This window comes from Hemiscyllium ocellatum, chromosome 2, assembly GCF_020745735.1.
Source record: "Hemiscyllium ocellatum isolate sHemOce1 chromosome 2, sHemOce1.pat.X.cur, whole genome shotgun sequence".
Taxonomy (NCBI): domain Eukaryota; kingdom Metazoa; phylum Chordata; class Chondrichthyes; order Orectolobiformes; family Hemiscylliidae; genus Hemiscyllium; species Hemiscyllium ocellatum.
In genome coordinates, this window is record NC_083402.1 from 141,455,795 (window position 1) to 141,478,648 (window position 22,854).

Sequence of the window (22,854 nt, forward strand, 5' to 3'; positions counted from 1 at the left end):
GGAACTGTGTAGCAGTTAATGTATTTTCAAAGGTACAATTTGTAAAACTTGTAACTTTTTTTCACATTTAATTTTTTAAACATTAAACATCCTCAATGTAAAATCACAAAATATATATTACATCATATAGAAGTGATTCTAAACAATTTTCTATTTCAGGAAAACCTTATGAATTTCATTGCTGACCCATTATTCCATCAGTTTGATGGCAGCAAATGCAGAATTGTAAACCAGCCACTCGACCTCATTGAAGAACATGTTTTTACTGAATGTTTCTACAACTTTTTACATAACCAAGACAAACCTAACATCCACTTCTTTGCTATCTATGGTCAACAGCTACTTCCTTCCTATATATGTATTTTCTTTGAATTGGAAAGTGCATTTTCTGTATTACCTGCAAAGGAAATGTAAATTTATGCTTAAACTGAGGTTTTGTACATATCAAGGTGAGATATCAGTGGGAGAGAATAGAACATATTTGCAATGAGCTCCAGTAGACTTTCTTCTGGGTCAGGTACAGCATAGCAACATGCTCTAATTACTCTGTCCCTGCAATATCTCTTTACTGGAATTCCGAAAAGTTCCCTGGCTGTCTACATGAGTTTTTCCCATGGTTATGTCTTTAGCTTCATGAGCGTTTTCATGTGCCATTCTTTTCTTATTTTAAATTGTTGCGTATACATTAACTCTATTGTATATTTAATTCTAGGTACCTAATGTTGGTAAACCAGGGCTTGGTGTTGATGAAGTTATGGTTTGTTCCCCTGGGTGCTTTCAAAATATTTGTATTTACACATCTCCATTAAGTTGGAAAGAGTTCAGAAGCAATTTATCAGGATGAGCCAGGAATGGGGGCGTTTGAGTTATAAGGAGAGGATGGGAATTTTTTTCACTGGAGTGCAGGAGGTTGAGGGGTGACCTTACAGAGCTTCATAAATCATGAGAGGTATTGATAAGGTGAATGGTGGGTGTTTTTTCCATAGAGTGGGGACTTCAAGGTGGCATATTTTTAAGGTGGGAGGAGAGAGATTTTAAAAAGACATGAGAGGTGATGTTTTTACACAATCCAAAGATGTGGAATGAAATTCCAGAGGAAGTTGTGGATGCTGGGTACAGTTACATAATTTAAGAGATACTCGCAGAAGTGCATGAATAAAAATGTTTGGAGGGATATGGGCCAAGCACTGGCAGGTGGGATTAGTTTAGTTTGGGATTATGGTCAGTATTGACAAGTTGGACCGAAGGGACTGTTCCCATGCTGTATGCCTCTAGCTACATTCCAAAGTGGATTTAAGAACTGAGTTGCAGAGCTCCCAGAAGGGGAAGTAAATGAAAGTAGAAGGCCTGTAACTGGAATGAATCTGTCCAAACCCATGTCATGTTGGTCCACTTCACGACTAAGGCTTTCCCTCTAGCAATCCAGATGGAAGCAGTAAATAGTATAAAAAAATCAATGCCATCCAGTTCCAGCTGAAAACTGTTTCATTCTTTAATATTTTTATAAGTTACTGAGAGTCATTCACTGCAATATAAACATGTTTTTAAGCTGACAGTTAAACAAATGGCATTTTACATCTGATTGAGTGATGTTGAATAATCTTAACATTGTCTACTAGTATTGTGACTCAAACACATGCACAGCCAGTACCCACTGGTCAGTAAATAGAGCATAGAAGGTGAGAAGCTGAGAAATGGGTTAACATCTCAGTGAATGGAGTGCATACCTAATTTGGCATTCTTTCTATTCCACACATTGGAATATTTATTAAAGATAGAACAGAATGAGATTTGAGCCTCACTTAAAGTAGGGATTGGACTAGTGATTTCTTTTTTCAAAATGCTCGTGTGGCCACTCACAAAACATGAGAAATTTCTCATGGACAAAGATGATCGAATGTTCTTATTTTGCTTCAGACTTCCATGATGAGAAGCAATAGAAATGAAGAATTCCACTAAAACACAACATTGTGGGGAGTATAGAATCCGAACAGCGTAGAAACAGGCCCTTCAGCCCCACAAGTTCACACCGACCCTCCGAACAGCAACCCACCCAGACCCATTCCCCTACCCAATATTCACCCTGACTAGTGCACTTAACCTACACATCCCTGCACACTATTGCCATTTTTTTAAGCATGGCCAATCACCTAATCTGCACATCTTTGGATTGTGGGAGGAAACCCATGCAGATGTGGGGAGAATGTGCAAATCGAACCTGGGTCCCTGGCACAGTGAGGCAGCAATGCTAACCACTGAGCCACCATGTTACCTCTTTATAGAATCTCTACAGTGTGGAAACAGGCCCTTCGGTCTAACAATCCATACCAACCCTCCGACCCACCCAGATCCATTCCCCTACCATATATTTGCCCTTGACTAATGCACCTAACCTACACATCCTTGAAACTATGGGCAATTTGGCATGGCCAATCCAGCTAACTTGCACATCTTTGGATTGTGGGAGGAAACTGGAGCACCTGGAGGAAACCCATATAAACATGGGGAGAATGTGCAAACTCCACACAGACAGTCATCCGAGGATAGAATTGAACTGGGGTCCCTGACACTGTAAGGCTAATGTTTGAGACCCCATCCAGCATGGTTTGCTGGTTTCTTGGGGTGTAGCTGTGAAGAGCCAATGAAAATTGATTTTCTTTCAGAACCATTGGAAATCAAGCACTCTGCCTGATCACATGATCTGCCACCATCCTGCAATAATCAATGTTAGAAGTCTGGTCCCTAAACATTAACTTTCAAAATGATGTAAAGCATGAGATTAACACCTTAATAGAGCATTATTTACCAAATGGCACAATCCAGATTTTGAGAGTAGGTTTTTAAACAACTTGTGTGGTGGTCCTACACGAGGCTTAGTGCAAGTTTTCTCTCCCCCCATTAATTACTGTGCTGCATGTGTGAATTTGTTCCCATGTGATCAATTTACAATTCATTAAAAAGATAACATACTTAGCAAATACAGAAAACAATTTAAAAATTGAGAAAAAGTGAACAGCTGAGATACAAGAAAGCAGTGCTGCTGCATCAGAGACAGAATTGCTGATTAATGCAATCACTTCTTTAAAATTATCTAGAACTATAAAATTAGGAAATAATTGTGTCTGCAAGGAAAGCAGAATAAAAAGCAGTGGAGGAAACAGGAAGGGAATAATACTGCACTCAGAGAAGGCGAAAAGTTGGTGTAGACCCAGCAGAAGGGCAGTGTAAAGTACTGCTGTTTCAATTTAGGAGGGTATGACCAAAAAAATACTATATACTTATATCTCCTCCAGTTCCAAAGCTGAGTATCTAGACCAGGAACCATCTGCTCGATTAATGCGAGCTGCAACAAAAATTAAATCATTGAGAACAACCTGTAAAATATATGATACTGCAGAGAATTTAAGAAACTCATTAAAATGTCGAAATGCATAATTTCATTCTTTTAAAGTTTGCAACAGCTAACTGCGTCAAAATGGTCTGGCTTCTTTTGATAAAAATAACCGCCCTTTCCCCAAAAAGCTGCCAACTTTTTCGTTTGAAGTTTTCCAGGAACGGAGGACTTGTGTTGTGTAATGGAAATATTTGAATCAGTCAGTGACACCTTGCATTTATATATATATATCTCTTTAACATGGCAAGTACCACAAGGAATGAGGGCTGACTGGAGCGATTATTATGGAGGAGCTACAAAATGGAATCTCAGACTTGTTTTGCCTAGGAGTTTTTGCCATCTAGATATTGCCCAATCTTTAACAAAATTAATTGCAGATCAAAGTGGAAAAGTCATTTTCTCCAGCTGTTAAATCTTTTATTAAAATATTTTGTTTCCACAGCTGACTACTCGAAGCATTCTGACTCAAGCTAAATTCATAATTGAAAAATTGCTGTTTATATTACTTTGATCAAGTAAGTTTTAAAATTAGTAGAAATAGTTTAGTGAAAACATTTCTTTCCCAAGGTGTACAACTTTGAAATTTCCACTTGTGGTATGAGATTAATAATAATCTTCACGTTGTGTTTCATATAGCCAACATGCACTTATGTTGTATTAATGCATTCTTCCAACTGCAGAAGACATCTAGCAGTGAATTTTCACAATACTATTCCAATGAAATGTACTAAGACCCACAAATATACCAAAAGAATGAGTTGTAGACATGATCCTAAGATGACTGTTTCAGCTGTACCACCATCTGATATTGTAATGAATGAAACATTCTCATGTGACATGTTAAATGAAAATTCTCTTTGGTATGCACTAAACACATTTAATTTCTTCTAGAGTTCTTTTCAGTCAATTATGTTTTGCTTCAGTTTTCAGCTGATGTGGATTGACTCTATAAAACTCCTTTTCTGTTCTAGTTTCGGTCTTCTAGCTTTTAAACACCTTCTCAAATCCACCTGTTCAAGTATACTTTTGGTTGACTCTCTCGTCTTCCCAATTAAGTTTGGTGTTCATTTCTTTCCTGAACAATGGCTCTCTATGACTCGAGGTATGTGTCAGCTGCTGCTGTTTGAATATTCCCTGTGCCAAATATGATCATGTTTGAGGAGACAAGCTGAAGACTCCCAGACAGTTACCAAGAGTTCTGACAGTTTGTTTTTACAGTAACTCTCATTCGGATTTTTTGCTTCCTTTCTTGTCTCTCCTCTTCTCAGTAGTTCCCACTGCAGTGCAGTCAGGATTTGGAATTCACCAAGAGAGGAACCCTAGGTGAAAATCTGCACTCCAAAAACTTTCAAACTTTGTCACCAAGATGGCTACTGGCATCAATCACATGGTTAACTATTAGAAATCTTATTTGAACAGCAACAGGATCAGTTCTATTGTTAAAAAGCTGAGATACTTTTCAGTGTCTTAACAATGCTATATTAATAAGTTTTTAAAATGTACAAATGACAATTTACATTGAGAGAATCTGGATCATTAAAATAACAGATTAATTTCAATTTTTCACAGTAAAAACACATAGGTTTAACAATTTGTATTTTTATTGTGAAAATTGAAATTAATCTATTACTTACAAATTGTTAAACCTATACATTTTTAAAACTTTTTATTAAGGAAATATTAAATGTAATATTTACTCCAGTTGACAAATGACTCTCATTATTCTAAAATTCTTTGATACTTTACATTGTTATATTGTATGATCGACTCTAAAATGCATAATAATTTGTAAATCTTTTAATGAAAATTAAATACAAAATGTATTTTGAATATTTCTGAGAAATCAGAATGTAACAATGGCAGTTTCCTTACCCAGATCATTGTTGCTCATCACCGCATTGGAGGCCCGAAGCCTTGGACCTTGCTGGGTAAAATGATAGCCAAACTTCAATAGAGTTGGATTTTGTTCCAACATATTTGCAATTTCCATTTCCACTTTATTACCCAGCTGCTGACACTGTCAATAAAGGAAAGAAATACATCATAAATGAGAAAAAAAACTTGCATTGTTATAACACCTTCAATGTAGGAAAAGCTCAACAGGACCATAACAGACAATTAGTGCCAGCAGTCACAAAACCATTCCCCTAAATAAGCAACAGGACAGTGTACAGTTTGGGAGTGTTCAATGAAAGGATCCCCACCTCCAATGAGGCTCAGACAGCTTTTCATAACAACAGGGAAATCTGGGTCTTCAAGGATCTAGAACATAGTACATTACAGCGCAGTACAGGCCCTTCGGCCCTTGATGTTGCGCTGACCTGTGGAACCAATCTGAAGTCCACCTAACCTACACTATTCCATTATCATCCATATGTTTATCCAATGACCATTTAAATGCACTTAAAATTGGTGAGTCTACTACTATTGTAAGCAGGGTAATCCACACCCTGACTACTCTCTGAGGAAAGAACCTATCTCTGACAACTGTCCTATATCTACCACCCAACAAGCAGCGAAATTGACGTTTCGGGCAAAAGCCCTTCATCAGGAATAAAGGCAGTGAGCCTGAAAGCGTGGAGAGATAAGCTAGAGGAGGGTGGGGGTGGGGAGAGAGTTGCATAGAGTACAATGGGTGAGTGGGGGAGGAGATGAAGGTGATAGGTCAGGGAGGAGAGGGTGGAGTGGATAGGTGGAAAAGGCAGGTAGGACAAGGCCGGTCAAGTCATGGGGACAGTGCTGAGCTGGAAGTTTGGAACTGGGGTGAGGTGGGGGAAGGGGAAATGAGGAAACTGTTGAAGTCCACATTGATGCCCTGGGGGTTGAAGTGTTCCGAGGCAGAAGATGAGGCGTTCTTCCTCCAGGCGTCTGGTAGTGAGGGAGCGGTAGTGAAGGAGGCCCAGGACCTCCATGTCCTCGGCAGAGTGGGAGGGGGAGTTGAAATGTTGGGCCACGGGGCGATGTAGTTGATTGGTGCACGTGTCTCGGAGATGTTCCCTAAAGCGCTCTGCTAGGAGGCATCCAGTCTCCCCAATGTAGAGGAGATCGCATCGGGAGCAACGGATACAATAAATGATATTAGTGGATGTGCAGGTAAAACTTTGATGGATGTGGAAGGCTCCTTTAGGGCCTTGGATAGAGGTGAGGGAGGAGGTGTGGGCTCAGGTTTTACAGTTCCTGCGGTGGCAGGGGAAAGTGCCAGGATGGGAGGGTGGGTCGTAGGGGGGCATGGACCTGACCAGGTAGTCACGGAGGGAACGGTCTTTGCGGAAGGCGGAAAGGGGTGGGGAGGGAAATATATCCCTGGTGGTGGGGTCTTTTTGGAGGTGGTGGAAATGTCAGCGGATGATTTGGTTTATGCGAAGGTTGATAGGGTGGAAGGTGAGCACCAGGGGTGTTCTGTCCTTGTTACGGTTGGAGGGGTGGGGACTAAGGGCGGAGGTGTGAGATGTGGATGAGATGTGTTGGAGGGCATCTTTAACCACGTGGGAAGGGAAATTGTGGTCTCTAAAGAAGGAAGCCATGTGTGTTCTATGGTAGAACTGGTCCTCCTGGGAGCAGATACGGCGGAGGCGGAGGAATTGGGGATACGGGATGGCATTTTCGGAGGAATTGGGAATACGGTCGATTTCGCTGCTCGTTGGATGCTGCCTGAACTGCTGTGCTGTTCCAGCACCACTGATCCAGAATCTGGTTTCCAGCATCTGCAGTCATTGTTTTTACATCTATATCTATCACCCTTCAGTTTAAAACTATGTCCCCTCATGTTAGCCATCACCATCCAAGGAAAAACGCTCTCACTGTCCACCCTACCTAATCCTCTGATCATATTGTAAGCCTCTATTAACCTTCTTCTCTCTAATGAAAACAGCCTTAAGTCCCTCAGCCATTCCTCATACAACCTTCCCTTCATACCAGGCAACATCCTGGTAAATCTCCTCTGCACCCTTTCTAATGCTTCTTTCCAAAGTGAATCACCTCACACTTTTCTGCATTAAACTCCATTCGCCACCTCTTAGCCCAGCTCTGCAGCTTATTTATGTCCTTCTGTAACCTGCAACACCCTTCAGCACTATCCACAACTCCACCAACCATACTGTCATCTGCAAATTTACTAGCTCATCCTTCTACACTCTCATCCAAGTTACTTATAAAAATGAAAAACAGCAGTGACCCCAAAACAGATCCTTGCGGTACACCGCTAGTAACTGAACTCCAGGATGAACATTTCCCATCAACCACCACCCGTGTCTTCTTGCAGTTAGCCAATTTCTGATCCAAACTGTTAAATCACCCTCAATCCTTTGCCTCTGTATTTTCTGCAATAGCCTGCCATGGAGAACTGTATCAAGTGCTTTACTGAAATCTATAGAGTCATAGAGACGTATAGCATGGAAACAGACCCTTCGGTCCAACCCGTCCATGCTGACCAGATATCCCAACGCAATCTAGTCCAAATTGCCAGCACCCGGCCCATATCCCTCCAAACCCTTCCTATTCATATACTAATCCAAATGCCTCTTAAATGTTGCAATTATACCAGCCTCCACCACATCCTCTGGCAGCTCATTCCATACGCATACCACCCTCTGTGTGAAATAGTTGCCCCATAGGTCTCTTTTATATGTTTCGCCTCTCACCCTAAACCTATGCCCTCTAGCTCTGGACTCCCTGACCCCAGGAAAAAGATTTTGCCTATTTACCCAATCCATGCCCTCATAATTTTGTAAACCTCTATAAGGTCATTCCTCAGCCTCCGACGCTCCGGGGAAAACAGCCCCAACCTGTTCAGCCTCTCCCTGTAGCTCAAATCCTCCAATCCTGGCAACATCCTTGTAAATCTTTTCTGAACCCTTTCAAGTTTCACAACATCTTTCCAAAAGGAAGGAGACCAGAATTGCACGCAATATTCCAACAGTGGTCAAATCAATGTCCTGTACAGCCACAACATGACCTCCCAACTCCTGTACTCAATACTCTGACCAATAAAGGAAAGCAAACCAAACGCCTTCTTCACTATCCTATCTACCTGCGACTCCACTTTCAAAGAGCTATGAACCTGCACTCCAAGATCTCTTTGTTCAGCAACACTCCCTAGGACCCTTACCATTAAGTGTATAAGTCCTACTACGATTTGCTTTCCCAAAATGCAGCACTTCACATTTATCTGAATTAAATTCCATCTGCCACTTCTCAGCCCATTGGCCCATCTGGTCCAGATCCTGTTGTAATCTGAGGTAACCCTCTTCGCTGTCCACTACACCTCCAATTTTAGTGTCATTGCAAACTTACTAACTGTACCTCTTACGCTCGCATCCAAATCATTTGTGTAAATGACAAAAAGTAGAGGGCCCAGCACCGATTCTTGTGGCACTCCACTGGTCACAGGCCTCCAGTCTGAAAAACAACCCTCCACCACCACCCTCTGTTTTTTTACCTTTGAGCCAGTTCTGTATCCAAATGGCTAGTTCTCCCTGTATTCCATGAGATCTAACCTTGCGAATCAGTCTCCCATGGGGAACCTTGTAGAACACCTTACTGAAGTCCATATAGATCACATCTACTGCTCTGCCCTCATCAATCCTCTTTATTACTTCCTCAAAAAACTCAATCAGGTAGGCACCACATCAACCGCTTTACCCCCATTCACCTGTTTGGTCACCTTCTCAAAGAACTCAATAAGGTTTGTGAGGCACGACCTACCCTTCACAAAACCGTGTTGACTATCCCTAATCAAATTATTCCTTTCCAGATGATTATATATCCTATCTCTCATAACCTTTTCCAACATTTTACCCACAACCGAAGTAAGGCTCACTGATCTATAATTACCAGGGTTGTCTCTACTCCACTTTTTGAACAAGGGAACAACATTTGCTATCCTTCAGTCTTCTGGCACTATTCCTGTTGACAATGACGACATATAGATCAAAGCCAAAGGCTCTGCAATCTCCTCCCTAGCTTCCCACTCTATTCCTGAGATGCTGCCTGACCTGCTGTGCTTTGACCAGCAACACATTTGCAGCTGTGATCTCCAGCATCTGCAGACCTCATTTTTTACACACAGAATCTAGGGATAAATCCCATCCATCCCAGGGGACTAATCTATAGATTTATCAACACTTTCCAGAATTGCTCACACCTCTTCCTTATGAACCTCAATCCCTTCTAGTCTAATAGCCTGTATCTCAGAATTCTCATCAATAACATTGTCTTTTTCCTGTGTGAATATTGAAGAAAAATATTCATTTAGTGCCTTTCCTATCTCTTCAGACTCCATGCATTACTTTCCATTACTTTCTTTGATAGGCCCTAATCTTAGTCTAGTCATTCTTTTATTCCTGACATACCTGTAAGAAAGTTTTAGGGTTTTCCTTGATCCTACCTGCCAAAGATTTCACATGTCCCCTCTTGGCTCTTCTTAGCTCTCTCTTTAGGTCCTTCCTGGCTAACTTGTAGCAATCAAGTGCCCTAACTGAGCCTTCACGTCTCATCTTTGCATAAGCCTCCTTCTTCCTCTTGACAAGAGCTTCAACCTCTTTCATAAACCACGTTCTCTCGCTCAACCACTTCTTCCCTGCCTGATAGGTACATACTTACCAAGGACACGTAGTAGCTGTTCCTTGAACAAGCTCAACATTTCAATTGTGCCCATCCCCTGCAGTTCTCCTACCCATCCTATGCATCCTAAGTCTTGCCTAATCACATCATAATTGCCTTTCCCCCAGCAATTACTCTTGCCCTGCGGTATATACCTATCCCTTTCCATCGCTAAAGTAAACTTAACTGAATTGTGGTCACTATCACTAAAGGACTCACCTACCTCCAAATCTAACACCTGGCCCGGTTCATTACCCAGTACCAAATCCAAATCTAAACAATTCTGAAGCTATACTACAACAGGAGAATATTCATCTTACCTGATTGTCAATTTTAAGTTCAAGCAATGTGTTATTGTACTGGAGAGCTTTCACTAGAGCCAGGATTCCATTGCCAGTGATAAAATTGGACTCCACATTCAAACTCTTCAATGTTTTGTTAACTTGCAGCATTTCTGCAAATGCCTTGAAAAGGAGCAAAATGCACACAAAAATATCAAGGAATGAGATAGTTGAATAAGAAGACATGGAAGAAAGTCTCCTGTTCACATACATGGTTCGTTTCTTTGAACAGAGCTGTTAGAATGAACATTTCTATGCTTTTTTTAGAATTGGTCTTTAATCAATGCCAGCTATTAGATACATTGTTTACATCTTATTTGACACTGAAAAGAATTATTATGGAAGTTGTTCATTGTGAGCACGAGCTTTGTTGCTTTAATATCAATGCACTAACAGATAAAATTCTGATGATGTATCGGTTGGAGAGGAATTCCTAAAGATATTCTTTTTGGAGAGTTCTCAGTGAGACCTTGGTTGGAGAGCAGTTTCCAACAACATTCTGATGGATAAGAGTTCACAGTGAAATAGCCACTTGAGCAAATTTAGATTAATTATGGAACACTAGCAAAGGACAATGGTAGCATGGGTACAAAGTTGATTGACAAGGAAACAGAGAGAAATGGTAAATAACTGTTCTTCAGGTAAATGGAAGAGAAAGGAACACAGAACTTTAGAGCAGGAGCCAGTCAATTGGTCTTTCAGACTTGTGCCACTTTCAAAAAGATCATGGTGATCTTGATATCGTCTCAGCTCCACTTTCATGTCTGCACCCTAAAACCCTTGACTCATTTGTCCATCAAAAATATATTTAACTCCACCTTTAAAAACCCAGCCTCCACCAACTGCTGGGGAAGAGAATTTCACACACCATAGAGCCTCTGAGAAAAATAAATTCTCCTAATCTCTTACTTCAAAGCAAGACATCTTATTCTTTAACACTGAAGCCTAGTTTTAGTCTCTCACTGTTTACAGAGGGGTTTCCTAAGAGTTGGTAGTAGAACCATAGCCATTATTGACCTGAACCTGGGTATATAAGGCACAGTTCCAAGATTTGCAAATACAACAAAGCTTTGAAGTACTGAGAGCTGTGAGGAGATTTTAAAAGGACGTGGGCAAATTAGTTGAATGAGTGACTTGTGGCAGATGAAATTTAATGCAATGAAGTGTGAAGTTATACATTTGGTGAGGAAAAGCGAGGAGAGACAAAATAGACACCTTAGGGAATGCAGGAATAGAGAGATCTAAGTGATTATGTGTACTAAGTGATGAGCTCAAGTTATGGAAGGTTGAAAAATGAGATCCTCGATTATAAATAGAGACATAGAGAAATAAAGCAAAGCTGTGAGAAACAATCTCTATAAAACACTGAATAGTCCAGAATTAGAGGGCATAGGTTTAGGGTGAGAGGGGAAAGTTATAAAAGGTACCTAAGGAGCAACTTTTTCACGCAGAGGGTGGTGCGTGTATGGAATGAGCTACCAGAGCGAGTGGTGGAGGCTGGTACAATTGCAACATTTAAAAGGCATCTGGATGAGCATATGAATAGGAAGGGTTTGGAGGGATATGGGCTGGGTGCTGGCAAATGAGAATGGATTAATTTGGGATAGCTGGTCGGCATGGACAAGTTGGACCGAAGGGTCTGTTTCCGTGATGCACAGCTCTATGACTCTATGACATGTCAACTAGAGTATTGTTCCAATTCTGGACATTGAAGGAAGGAGATCAAAATTAGAGAAAAGGAGCAGAAAAGATTCATGGGAATATAGCCAGGAATAAAAAAACTCAAGATTGGAAAAGTTGGGCTTGTTCTCCTTGAAGAAAGAAAGGCAAGGACTGATTAAGGATAGGCAACATGGCTTTGTGTGAGGGAAATCATGTCTCACAAACTTGATTGAGTTTTTTGAAGAAGTAACAAAGAGGATTGATGAGGGCAGAGCGGTAGATGTGATCTATATGGACTTCAGTAAGGCATTCGACAAGGTTCCCCATGGGAGACTGATTAGCAAGGTTAGACCTCATGGAATACAGGGAGAACTAACCATTTGGATACAGAACTGGCTCAAAGGTAGAAAACAAAGGAAGGTGGTGAAGGGTTGTTTTTCAGGCTGGAGGCCTGTGACCAGTGGAGTGCCACGAGGATCAGTGCTGCGTCCTCTACTTTTTGTCATTTACTCAAATGACTTGGATGCGAGCGTAAGAGGTACAGTTAGTAAGTTTGCAATGACATTAAAATTGGAGGTGTAGTGGATAGCGAAAGGGGGTTGCCTCAGATTACAACAGGATCTGGACCAGATGGACCAATGGGGTGAGAAGTGGCAGATGGAGTTTAATTCAGATAAATACGAGGTGCTGCATTTTGGGAAAGCAAATTGTAGTAGGACTTATACACTTAATGGTAAGGTCATAGGGAGTGTTGCTGAACAAAGAGACCTTGGAGTGCAGGTTCATAGCTCTTTGAAAGTGGAGTCGCAGATAGATAGGACAGTGAAGAAGGCGTTTGGCAGGCTTTCCTTTATTGGTCAGAGGATTGAGTACAAGAGTTGGGAGGTCATGTTTCGGCTGTACAGGACATTGGTTAGACTACTGTTGGAATATTGCGTGCAATTCTGGTCTCCTTCCTATTGGAAAGACATTGTGAAACTTGAAAGGGTTCAGAAAAGATTTACAAGGATATTGTCAGGGTTGGAGGATGTGAGCTATCGGGAGAGGCCGAAGAGGCTGGGACTGTTTTCCCTGGAGCGTCGGAGGCTGAGGGGTGACCTTATAGAGGTTTACAAAATTATGAAGGGCATGGATAGGAAACATGGATAGGCAAAGTTCTTTCCCTGGGGCTGGGGAGTCCAGAACTAGAGGGCATAGGTTTATGGTGAGAGGGGGAAGATATAAAAGAGACCTAAGGGGAAACTTTTCACGCAGAGGGTGGTGTGTGTATGGAATGAGCTGCCAGAGGAAGTGGTGAGGCTGGTACAATTGCAACATTTAAGAGGCATTTGGATGGGTATTTGAATAGGAAGGGTTTGGAGGGATATGGGTCGGGTGCTGGCAGGTGGGACTAGATTGCGTTGGGATATTTGGTCGGCATGGACGGGTTGGACTGAAGGGTCTGTTTCCATGCTATACATCTCTATGAGTCTATGATTCCATGATTCCTGTTCAGCAAATCGTATTCAGCAGTTCAAAATCGTTAGGGAACTACAAAATGTTTGTGACAGAAATTATTCTAATTGACATAAGGATTCAGAACCAGAGGACACAGATTTAAGGTGTAAGCAATAAAAACTAAAGATGACATACAGAAAAACCCTTCTGCACAGTGGAATGGATCTGAAATTCACTGCTTTAAAATTGCTGGAGGCAGATTGAACGTTGGTTTTGAAAAGAAAATTGGACAGGTGCCTGAAGAGAAAAATATTGCAGAGCTATGAGGAAAGGGTTGGAGAGTAAAACTAGCTCAAGTGCTCTTGCAGAGAGCCAACCATCTGAATAACCTCCATCTGCGCTGTCACCATTCGCTGATTCTACAGTACTACAGAAATTATGAATTTATCCTAGCTGGGGAGAAATTCCCAATAATATACTGGCTATTTTCTGTAACGGTCACTTCTTGTCCCCACTCACTCGTCATTTTTCAGCAAATTTACCATACTTTAAGTATTCCTGATTTGGAGATGCCGGTGTTGGACTGGGGTGTACAAAGTTAAAAATCACACAACACCAGGTTATAGTCCAACAGGTTTAATTGGAAGCACACTAGCTTTCGGAGCGACGCTCCTTCATCAGGTGATTGTGGAGGGCTTGATCGCAACACAGAATTTACAGCACACTGCAAATTTTTGCTATAAATTCTGTGTTAGGATCGAGCCCTCCACAATCACCTGATGAAGGAGTGTCACTCAGAAAGCTAGTGTGCTTCCAATTAAACCTGTTGGACTATAACCTGGTGTTGTGTGATTTTTAACTTAAGTAATCCTTTCAAGCACACTTTATAGACGCAGCTTTATTTCCACTAACTCATTTATTATTGGGGTCAAAAAGTGTGGCGCTGGAAAAACACGGCAGGTCAAGCAGTATCTGAGGAGCAGGAGAGTCGACGTTTTGAGCATAAGCCCTTCATGGAGCTTCTCCTGCTCCTCAGATACTGTCTGACCTGCTGTACCTTTCCAGCGCCATATGTTTTGACTCTGACCTCCAGCAGGTGCAGTCCTCACTTTCTCCTCCTCATTTATTATTTGTCCTGTCTTTCAGCGTACTGTCGTATTTTGAAAGTTCCTTAGCTGTGCTTTATTTTTCTCACTTATTCTTATGAAAACAATGATGGTACAAAGTTGACGATGCAAGTTGACAACATTGTGGGCAGTGTCGACAATAGCATAAAATTACAAAGGGATATATATATATATATATATATATAGACTAGCTGAATGGACAAAACTGTGGCAGATGGAGTTCAATGTTACCAAGTGTGAGGATATTCATTTTAGACTAAAGGGAATGTATCAGTGTACTTTCTAGGTGTCCAAAGAGACTTAGGTGTTCAGGTGACTAGATCTTTAAAATGTCACTACTGATGCAGAAAATAATCAAGAAAACAAATGGAATGCTGGGTTTTATACCTATAGGATTGGAGAACAAGGATAGTACAATAGGAGGTTAGTGAGCAAAATTAGGGCGCATGGTATTGGGTGCAAAGTACTAACTTGGATTGAAAGTTGGTTGGCTGACTGGAAACATATGGCTCCATTTCAGAATGGCAGGCAGGGACCAGTGGGGTACCACAGGGATCAGTACTGGGACAGCAGCTTTTTACAATATATATTAATGATATAGAAGATGGTATTAGTAATAACATTAGCAAATTTGCCGATGATACTAAGCTGGGTGGCAGGGTGAAATGTAAGGAGGATGTTACGAGATTACAGGGTGACCTGGACAGGTTAGGTGAGTGGTCAGGTGCATGGCAGATGCAGTTTAATGTGGATAAATGTATGGTTATCCACTTTGGTGGCAAGAACCGGAAGGCAGATTACTACCTAAATGGAATCAATTTAGATAAAGGGGCAGTACAAAGATATCTGGGTGTTCTTGTACACCAGTCAATGTCGGTAAGCATGCAGGTACAGCAGGTAGTAAAGAAGGCTAATAGCATGCTGGCCTTCATAACAAGAAGGATTGAGAAGAGAAGCAAAGAGGTTCTTCTGCAGTTGTACAGGGCCCTGGTGAGACCACACCTGGAGTATTATGTGCAGTTCTGGTCTCCAAATTTGAGGAAAGACATTCTGACTATTGAGGGAGTGCAGCGTCGGTTCACGAGGTCAATTCCTGGAATGGCGGGACTACCTTACTCTGAAAGACTGGAGCAACTGGGCTTGTATACCTTTGAGTTTGGAAGACTGAGAGGGGATCTGATTGAGACATATAAGATTATTAAAGGATTGGGACACTCTGGAGGCAGGAAACATGTTTCCGCTGATGGGTGAATGCCGAAGCAGAGGACTCAGCTTAAAAATACGGGGTAGACCATTTAGGACAGAGATGAGGAGAAACTTCTTCACCCAGAGAGTGGTGGCTGTGTGGAATGCTCTGCCCCAGAGGGCAGTGGAGGCCCAGTCTCTGGATTCATTTAAGAAAGAGTTGGATTGAGCTCTCAAGGATAGTGGAATCAAGGGTTATGGGGATAAGGCAGGAACAGGATACTGATTAAGGATGATCAGCCATGATCATATTGAATGGTGGTGCAGGCTCGAAAGGCAGAATGGCCTACTCCTGCACCTATTGTCTATTGTCTATTGATACAGAAGTTATTCTGCAATTATACAAAACTCTGGTTAGATCCCACTCGGATACCATGAGCTGATATGGGCACCACACCTTAGGAAGGATATATTGGAGGGAGTACAATGCAGTTTAGATACAAGAATGATACCTGGACCTCAGAGGTTAAGTTATGAGGAGAGATCAAACACATCAGGCCTGATTTCTCTAGAAATTAGCAAGTTAAAAGGCGATCTGATCAAAATCTTCAAGCAAAGACAGGGTAGATAAAGATAAACTATTTCTATTAGTTGGGGATTCTAGAAATAGGGGACATAGTCTGAGAATTAGGGCCAGACTGTTCAGGAGAGATGTTAGGAAGCACCTCTGGAGATCCAAGATGGTGGTGACCCAGTAGGTCTGAGTCTGCAGACCTCTGCCCAAGACTTAGGCAAAGTGGGGTACCCACTCTCACCTGACCTGCCAAATTACTTAAAATGGTTTTTGCCCAGCAGCCTTGGCCATTCTGCATCAAACTTTAACAGTTTGGTGCTTTTTAAAATGACCAAGGGCAAAGGCTCTCGCAGTTCGCAGCAGACAGGGACCCCCCCTACCTGCAGCAACAGAGATGTCCGCGGGCGCCCCGGGGGTCTTACCTGCAGAGGCGAGCAGGATCTTGGAGTTCATTAAACTCTGAGGGAAGATTGATGTGTCCATCTAGGAGTCCAGGTGGGAGTCGACCTCGGTCATGCTGCAAAAGCATGACCGAGAGATCGAGAAACTTGGGCAGTGTGTCGGAGGGGAGGAGCAACAGGCCACGGCCTTGGAGACTACTGCTGAGTCATCCGTGGGTCAGGTCCGGGCTCTGGAGCAGCAAGTCCAGACCCTGGAGGAACATATCGATGACCTTGAAAATCGAGGTCGTCGGAAAAATATTCGGTAGCTGGGCCTTCTCGAACGGGATGAGGAAGGCCAGCTTGTGGATTTTCTGGAGCAATGGCTCCCACAGCTGCCATTGGAAGTTGGAGTCGGAGCTGGACCGGGTGCGGGTGGAGTGGGCCCACCGGGCTGCTGTGTATGGGCCCGGGTCGAACCAGCTCCCCCACCCGGTCCTAGTCCAACTTCAACATTACAGGGAAAAACAAATGTTGATGGAGGCCTCCAGAGTCTTGGGGAAGGATCCCTATGCCATGATGTACAAGGACTCCAAGATAATGTTGTTTCAGGACTTCTCTCTGGTTTGGTCCACAACAGGAAGGCATTTGATGAGGCAAAGAAGCGTCTGAGGGACTTAAATATTCAATATTCCATGCGATGTCCAGCAACGCTGCACTTCAGCCATGGAGGATCTGTACATAACTTCGGGTCACCAGAAAAAGTAAAATAATTCCTGAATGCTCTCAAATAGACTGCGGGACTTGAATTGTATGGATAATGACTTTATTTTGCTCCCCTTTTGTCTTTACCTCTTCCTTTCTCTGTCTTTCTCTTCTCCACTTTTCCTTGGGGGGGTGTTCTCGTTCCTTATTCTTTCTTTGGACTCCTATCTATAGCTCGAGTGGTTTATTTGATTATTGGGGATGTTTCTAAGTGTTTTTTTAATTTGATTGCTCAATACTTGCTGGGATTGTAATTTTGTAATCTAATATATTTTTATTTTGGCCCAGTCTTAACTCCTGTCTTATAAGATATTGGAATTTATTTACTCTATTTTGTAATGCCTGGGCTGAGGGCATGGCTCTGGCTGGGAGAGGTTATGATGGGTTTATTGGAAGGTAGTAGTGCCACCTTTGAGCAAGGGGGAAAGTCTCCTTTTAAATATGCCTTATGTTACTTTTATTTAGGAGTAGTTCTTAGTTGTTTTGATTTAGCTGTTTTAAAGAGTGTTTTTATACATGAATTGTTTTTGGTTTTTATTCAATGTCTTTTTGGGGGGGGTTCTTCCTCCTGGGAGGTCTTGGACTTGCTTGGACGATCATGGCTAGTCAGTCGTTTAGGTGGTACTCCTGGAATGTCAAGGGGAGCCACTCACCAATCAAAAGGAAAAAAGATATTATCAAGTCTCAAAAAAGAAAGGGTTGCTGTGGCCCTTCTACAAGAGACACATCTACTTGATAAGGAACATTTGAAGCTGTAACAGGGTGGATTTGGTCAGTGTTCTTTTCATCTTTCAGCTCAAGAAGTAGGGGAGTAGCCATTCTTATTCGGAAGAATCTTCCCTTCCAAATGCTTAGCCAGATAAAAGATGAGTCTGGACGGTATATATTGATTAAAGCCCTAATATATGGAGAAGAATACGGGATTTTGAATCTTTATTGCCCCCCCCCCCCCCGCACATCCCTTTTAAATTTGTAATCTCCAAGTTGATGGCTCTTGGGGTCCGCCATACAATGATAGGGAGAGTTTTTAATTGTATCATTGACCCAGAGACAGACAGTATACCTAGGAGCACTGCGGGCATATCTTTGAGATCTGGGCAGCTGGCGGATCTGAATAGGGAGTTGGATGTGTGGAGGTGTCTTCATCCTGAGAGTAGAGACTTTACTTTCTATTCTAACCCACACAAGTGTCATACCAGAATCGATGTGATTTTTGTCCCCTCGATCCTTCTGAACTCGATATTGTCTTGTAAAATAGGTAATGTAACTATTTCTGACCATGCCGCAGTATATATGAAGGTTAAGACTAGTGATGATGGGATAGGTCCCCGACATTGGCGTATGGACCCTTTTCTACTGAAAGATAGCAAGTTCATAAAATATATTTCTCAGGAATTTAAAACCCTCTGGGATATCAACTCAGACACGGCCAGTAGCCCTTCGACAATGTGGGAGACTGCTAAGGCATACGTGTGAGGCTTGGTTATCTCATATTCTGCAACCCGGAAAAGACAAAAGGGAGAACAACAGCATCTGCTTGAGGCTCACCGGTAGGCAGCTGAGCCAGTGTATGTTGATAGGCCCTCCATTACTAAACCACAGTGGATCACAGTCCTTAGGGTAACTTTGAATACCACACTTACTCAACCAGCAAAGAGGGAGACATTATTTGCAAAGCAGAGACTATTTGAATCCAGTGACAAGCCTGGCAGGTATCTAGCGTATCTTGCCAGAAAGAAAAAGGCTCCCCAAGCCAGTACGTCTATTAGAGAGAGTGCTGGTACCCTGTCTTCTGATCATAAAAAGATCAATGCAGCCTTTTTGAAAGTTCTATTTCGAAATGTATAAGTTGGAGAACTGTGAGGATAGAACGAGGAAGATGGAGTCTTTCTTTAAAAATCTTGCCCTCCTGGGCCTAACCTCTGAAAGGTGTCATTCTTGAATGCCCCTTGGCATCCCAGGAAGTATAGGAGGCAGTGAGGCAGCTTCAGAGTGGCAAAGCTCCTGGACCAGATGGATTCCAGGCTGAGTTCTATAAAGAATTTATAGGGGAACTGGCCGGGCCACTTATAAATACATATAATTATTCACATAGTCAGGGCTGCCTCCCACCTTCTCTGAGAGAAGCAAATATTTCTCTCATTCTGAAGAAGGAAAAGACCCCAGATGACTGCTCTTCATACAGACTCATATCCTTGTTAAATGTGGATTTTAAAATTCTCTCAAAAATGTTAGCATTAAGACTGGAGAGGGTCTTACCATTCATTATAAAAGAGGACCAGATGGGGTTTGTAAAGGGTCACAGATCAACTAATCACATTAGAAGAGTCTTAAATATGGTACGAACCTGCCAGCAGGGAGTGATACCAAGATTAATTGTCTCCCTAGAGGCAGAGAAGGCATTCGATCGGGTAGAATGGCCATATCTCTTTTATACACTGGAATGGTTTGGTGTTGGGGAGGTCTTTACTAAATAGGTTACAGTATTATACAGTGATACCAAAGCAGCAGTGATCACCAACAGGTTAAGTTCAAATAGCTTTAGCATTGGCAGAGGCTGTCATCAGGGATGCCTTCTCTCACCATTATTATTTACACTAGTGATTGAGCCGCTGGTGGAAACGATATGAACTGACACTAACATAATGGCTCCAGAGCTTGGATCGGGCAAGGGAAGCACCTCTACACACAAAGGGTTGGAACTCCACAAACGGCAGTAGATGCTGGATTGGTTATTAATTTTAAATCTAAGATAGGTACATTTTTCCTCAGCAGAGATAGTAAGGGATGTAGGAAGTTAGATTACTTACAGTGTGGAAACAGGCCCTTCGGCCCAACAAGTCCACACCGATCTGCCGAAGCGCAACCCACCCATACCCCTACATTTACCCCTTACCTAACACTACGGGCAAGTTAGCATGGCCAATTCACCTGTCCGGCACATCTTTGGACAGTGGGAGGACACCAGAGCACACCCACGCAGACATGGGGAGAACGTGCAAACTCCACACAGTCGTCTGAGGTGGGAATTGAACCCGCGTCTCTGGCGCTGTGAAGCAGCAGTGCTAACCACTATGCCATTGTGCTGCCCACAATCTTACTGAATGGCAGAACAGGCTAAAGGGGCTGAATGGTCTATTCTGATGAATGTATTTGAGAGCCAAAGCTTATTGCACCACTCTGCTCTGACATTATACAGTCGATGTTTTAAGGTCATACATTCTGCCCTTATGTTTGTACACTTTAATAGTATTAACAGTTAAATAGCAAACTTTCAGCAGTGTGGCTAGTTGCACGGGGTGAAGCACTTGAAGAGTTGCCTTGCAAGAGCAGGAGGTCAAATTGGAAGAAGTTGAGGTGATGCAGTGCCACCACTGGCAGGTGAATGTAATTACAAAGTGAGGAGTTTACATTCCCAGTTTCCACTCGATAAAGGTGAAATACCAGGGAAGCTAGAAATCTGAAATATAAACAGAAAGTTCTGGAAATACTCAGCAGATCAAGCAGAATCATTAGCCAAAGAAACAGAGATAAATTTTTAGGTCAGTGCCCTAAAAGTTCTGATGAAAAGGGTTTGACCTGAAATGATCAATCCCTTTTCACAGGAACTGATTGAACCGCTAAGTGTTCCCAGCATGTTCTGTTTATATTCTCAGTTTCCAATATGGACAAACGCTTAGGATGGATAAAGATAACAAAGTGCACACACAAAACTTTACAAATACTTTATGGATGGTGGTCTGCACTGCATGTGTTTAAATGTGCATAAATGTTTTTGGAGCTAATCAGTGAGTAAGATACTGAAGGAATGTGGTTTTTAAAAAATACTTAGTCATTTTAACCTACTTAATTAAGTGAGTAATTAAATTATATTCATTGCGGTTAGTTGTAAAATAGTTTCAATGGGGTTTAAAGCCACATGGTCCTTGTCAAAAGTAAGGTTTATGGTTTCCTTGCTGCTGTATACGTCAAGTGAATGTAACTAAGGCTGACAATTGTGAAAATGCTTTTGAAAAGGATGGAACTTTTACTCAAAGACACAATTACGTTTTGGTTCATGGCTTTACATATAGATGTGGGTGTGTACATGTATACAATTATATTACTTTGCAATTCAGTTCTGTAGTGAGTCTTGGATTTCCTTCGATGTATCAATTGGTACATTTGGACGATAGTTTATTACTGGGAGTGACATTGTGTTCTGTGGGCAATTACAAATGGCTTCACCAATGCCATCTTATCTGGGTAAAATCTAAGGAGTTGGTAAAGTAAAAAGGACAAGCTATCACAAAAGGGATAACCTTACAAACTGATGGACATGAGAAAGAATGAATCAGGAGGCAAGAGGAAGTAATATCACCAAGATGCCAAGAACTTTAAAGAAATCCATCAGGAAGTGGGCAAACCAAGATTGACGCTGAACTGTTTACATACTAGTAAGCCAATTTGAGTTCAGGAAGTGTGGATGATATACTGACTGTAGTGGCTAGGAAGGGTTAACAAAGATTTGAATGGATTTGAATGATTCGATGCACAAAAAGCAACATCAAAGGCAGAAGAACTTCAGTCAACAGAAGATATCTGTGCCCAACCAACCCGGGTAACAAATTCCATCTCAAAGTGGATAGAATGCAAAACCACTGCTTTTATTTAGAAGTATTTCTTTTGTACTTGTTATGACAAACTTAGTAAATTCTGTAAGGCTTGTGAGAACATATCAGCATCTGTAATTGAGCCTATAACTAATTAGCATTAGTAAACTTTTAGATTGGCTCTAACGTTAAAGTAAATGCCAAATTTTTACAATATAACCACAAATTATACGGTGTCATATCAGTATTCTTAAGCTTTATAGTGTAGAAACAGGAATATATTTTTCATTCTCAACATGAAGATCCTCCCACATTACTTCATCTCAGTTCAACAGCATTTCCTTCTCTTTGTTTCTCTTACAGGTTTATATCTGGCTTATCTTCAATGCATGAATGCAATTGAGCCCAACTACCCCATGCTTTCCAATCACTGTCTGAGTAAAGAGATTTCTTCAAATTTCCTTATTCACTTTACTATTTTTTATGGTCCCTAGTTTTGGACCCTGACAAGGAAAAAGATCCCCTTTTACAGCTACCACATTAAACCCCTTTAGAATTTTAAAGATCTCTATCAGGTCACCGAGCAGCTCTTTTTCTATCTGGAAGAGAATCTCAGATAAATGGTAAGTAGAATATCGTAGTTACAGTATTATTTTGTAAATTCCTTTCCTTTCCTATATTCTTCAATTTAATACATGGACCAAAACTGAGCACAGAAATCTTGGGTCTGGCCAAACTAAGGCCCAATATGAGTTTAACATAATCTCTCTGCTTTTGAATATTATTCTTCTAGAAAT

At 41.7% G+C, this 22,854-nt stretch overlaps 1 protein-coding gene across 3 annotated transcripts in view; it reads right to left on the minus strand.

Moving 5' to 3' along the window:
* Positions 1-22,854, minus strand: part of tmod1 (tropomodulin 1) — a 107,680-nt gene that overhangs the window by 2,444 nt on the left and 82,382 nt on the right. For 2 of the 3 annotated variants that reach the window (XM_060846635.1, XM_060846633.1), the window contains 2 exons: positions 10,315-10,458; positions 5,267-5,411 (listed from right to left, as the gene is read on the minus strand). In XM_060846635.1, the coding sequence (XP_060702618.1) occupies positions 5,267-5,411; positions 10,315-10,458 (289 nt within the window). Of the gene's footprint in view, positions 1-3,278; positions 3,344-5,266; positions 5,412-10,314; positions 10,459-22,854 lie in introns of all 3 variants that reach the window. The other variant, XM_060846634.1, reaches the window with a different exon arrangement.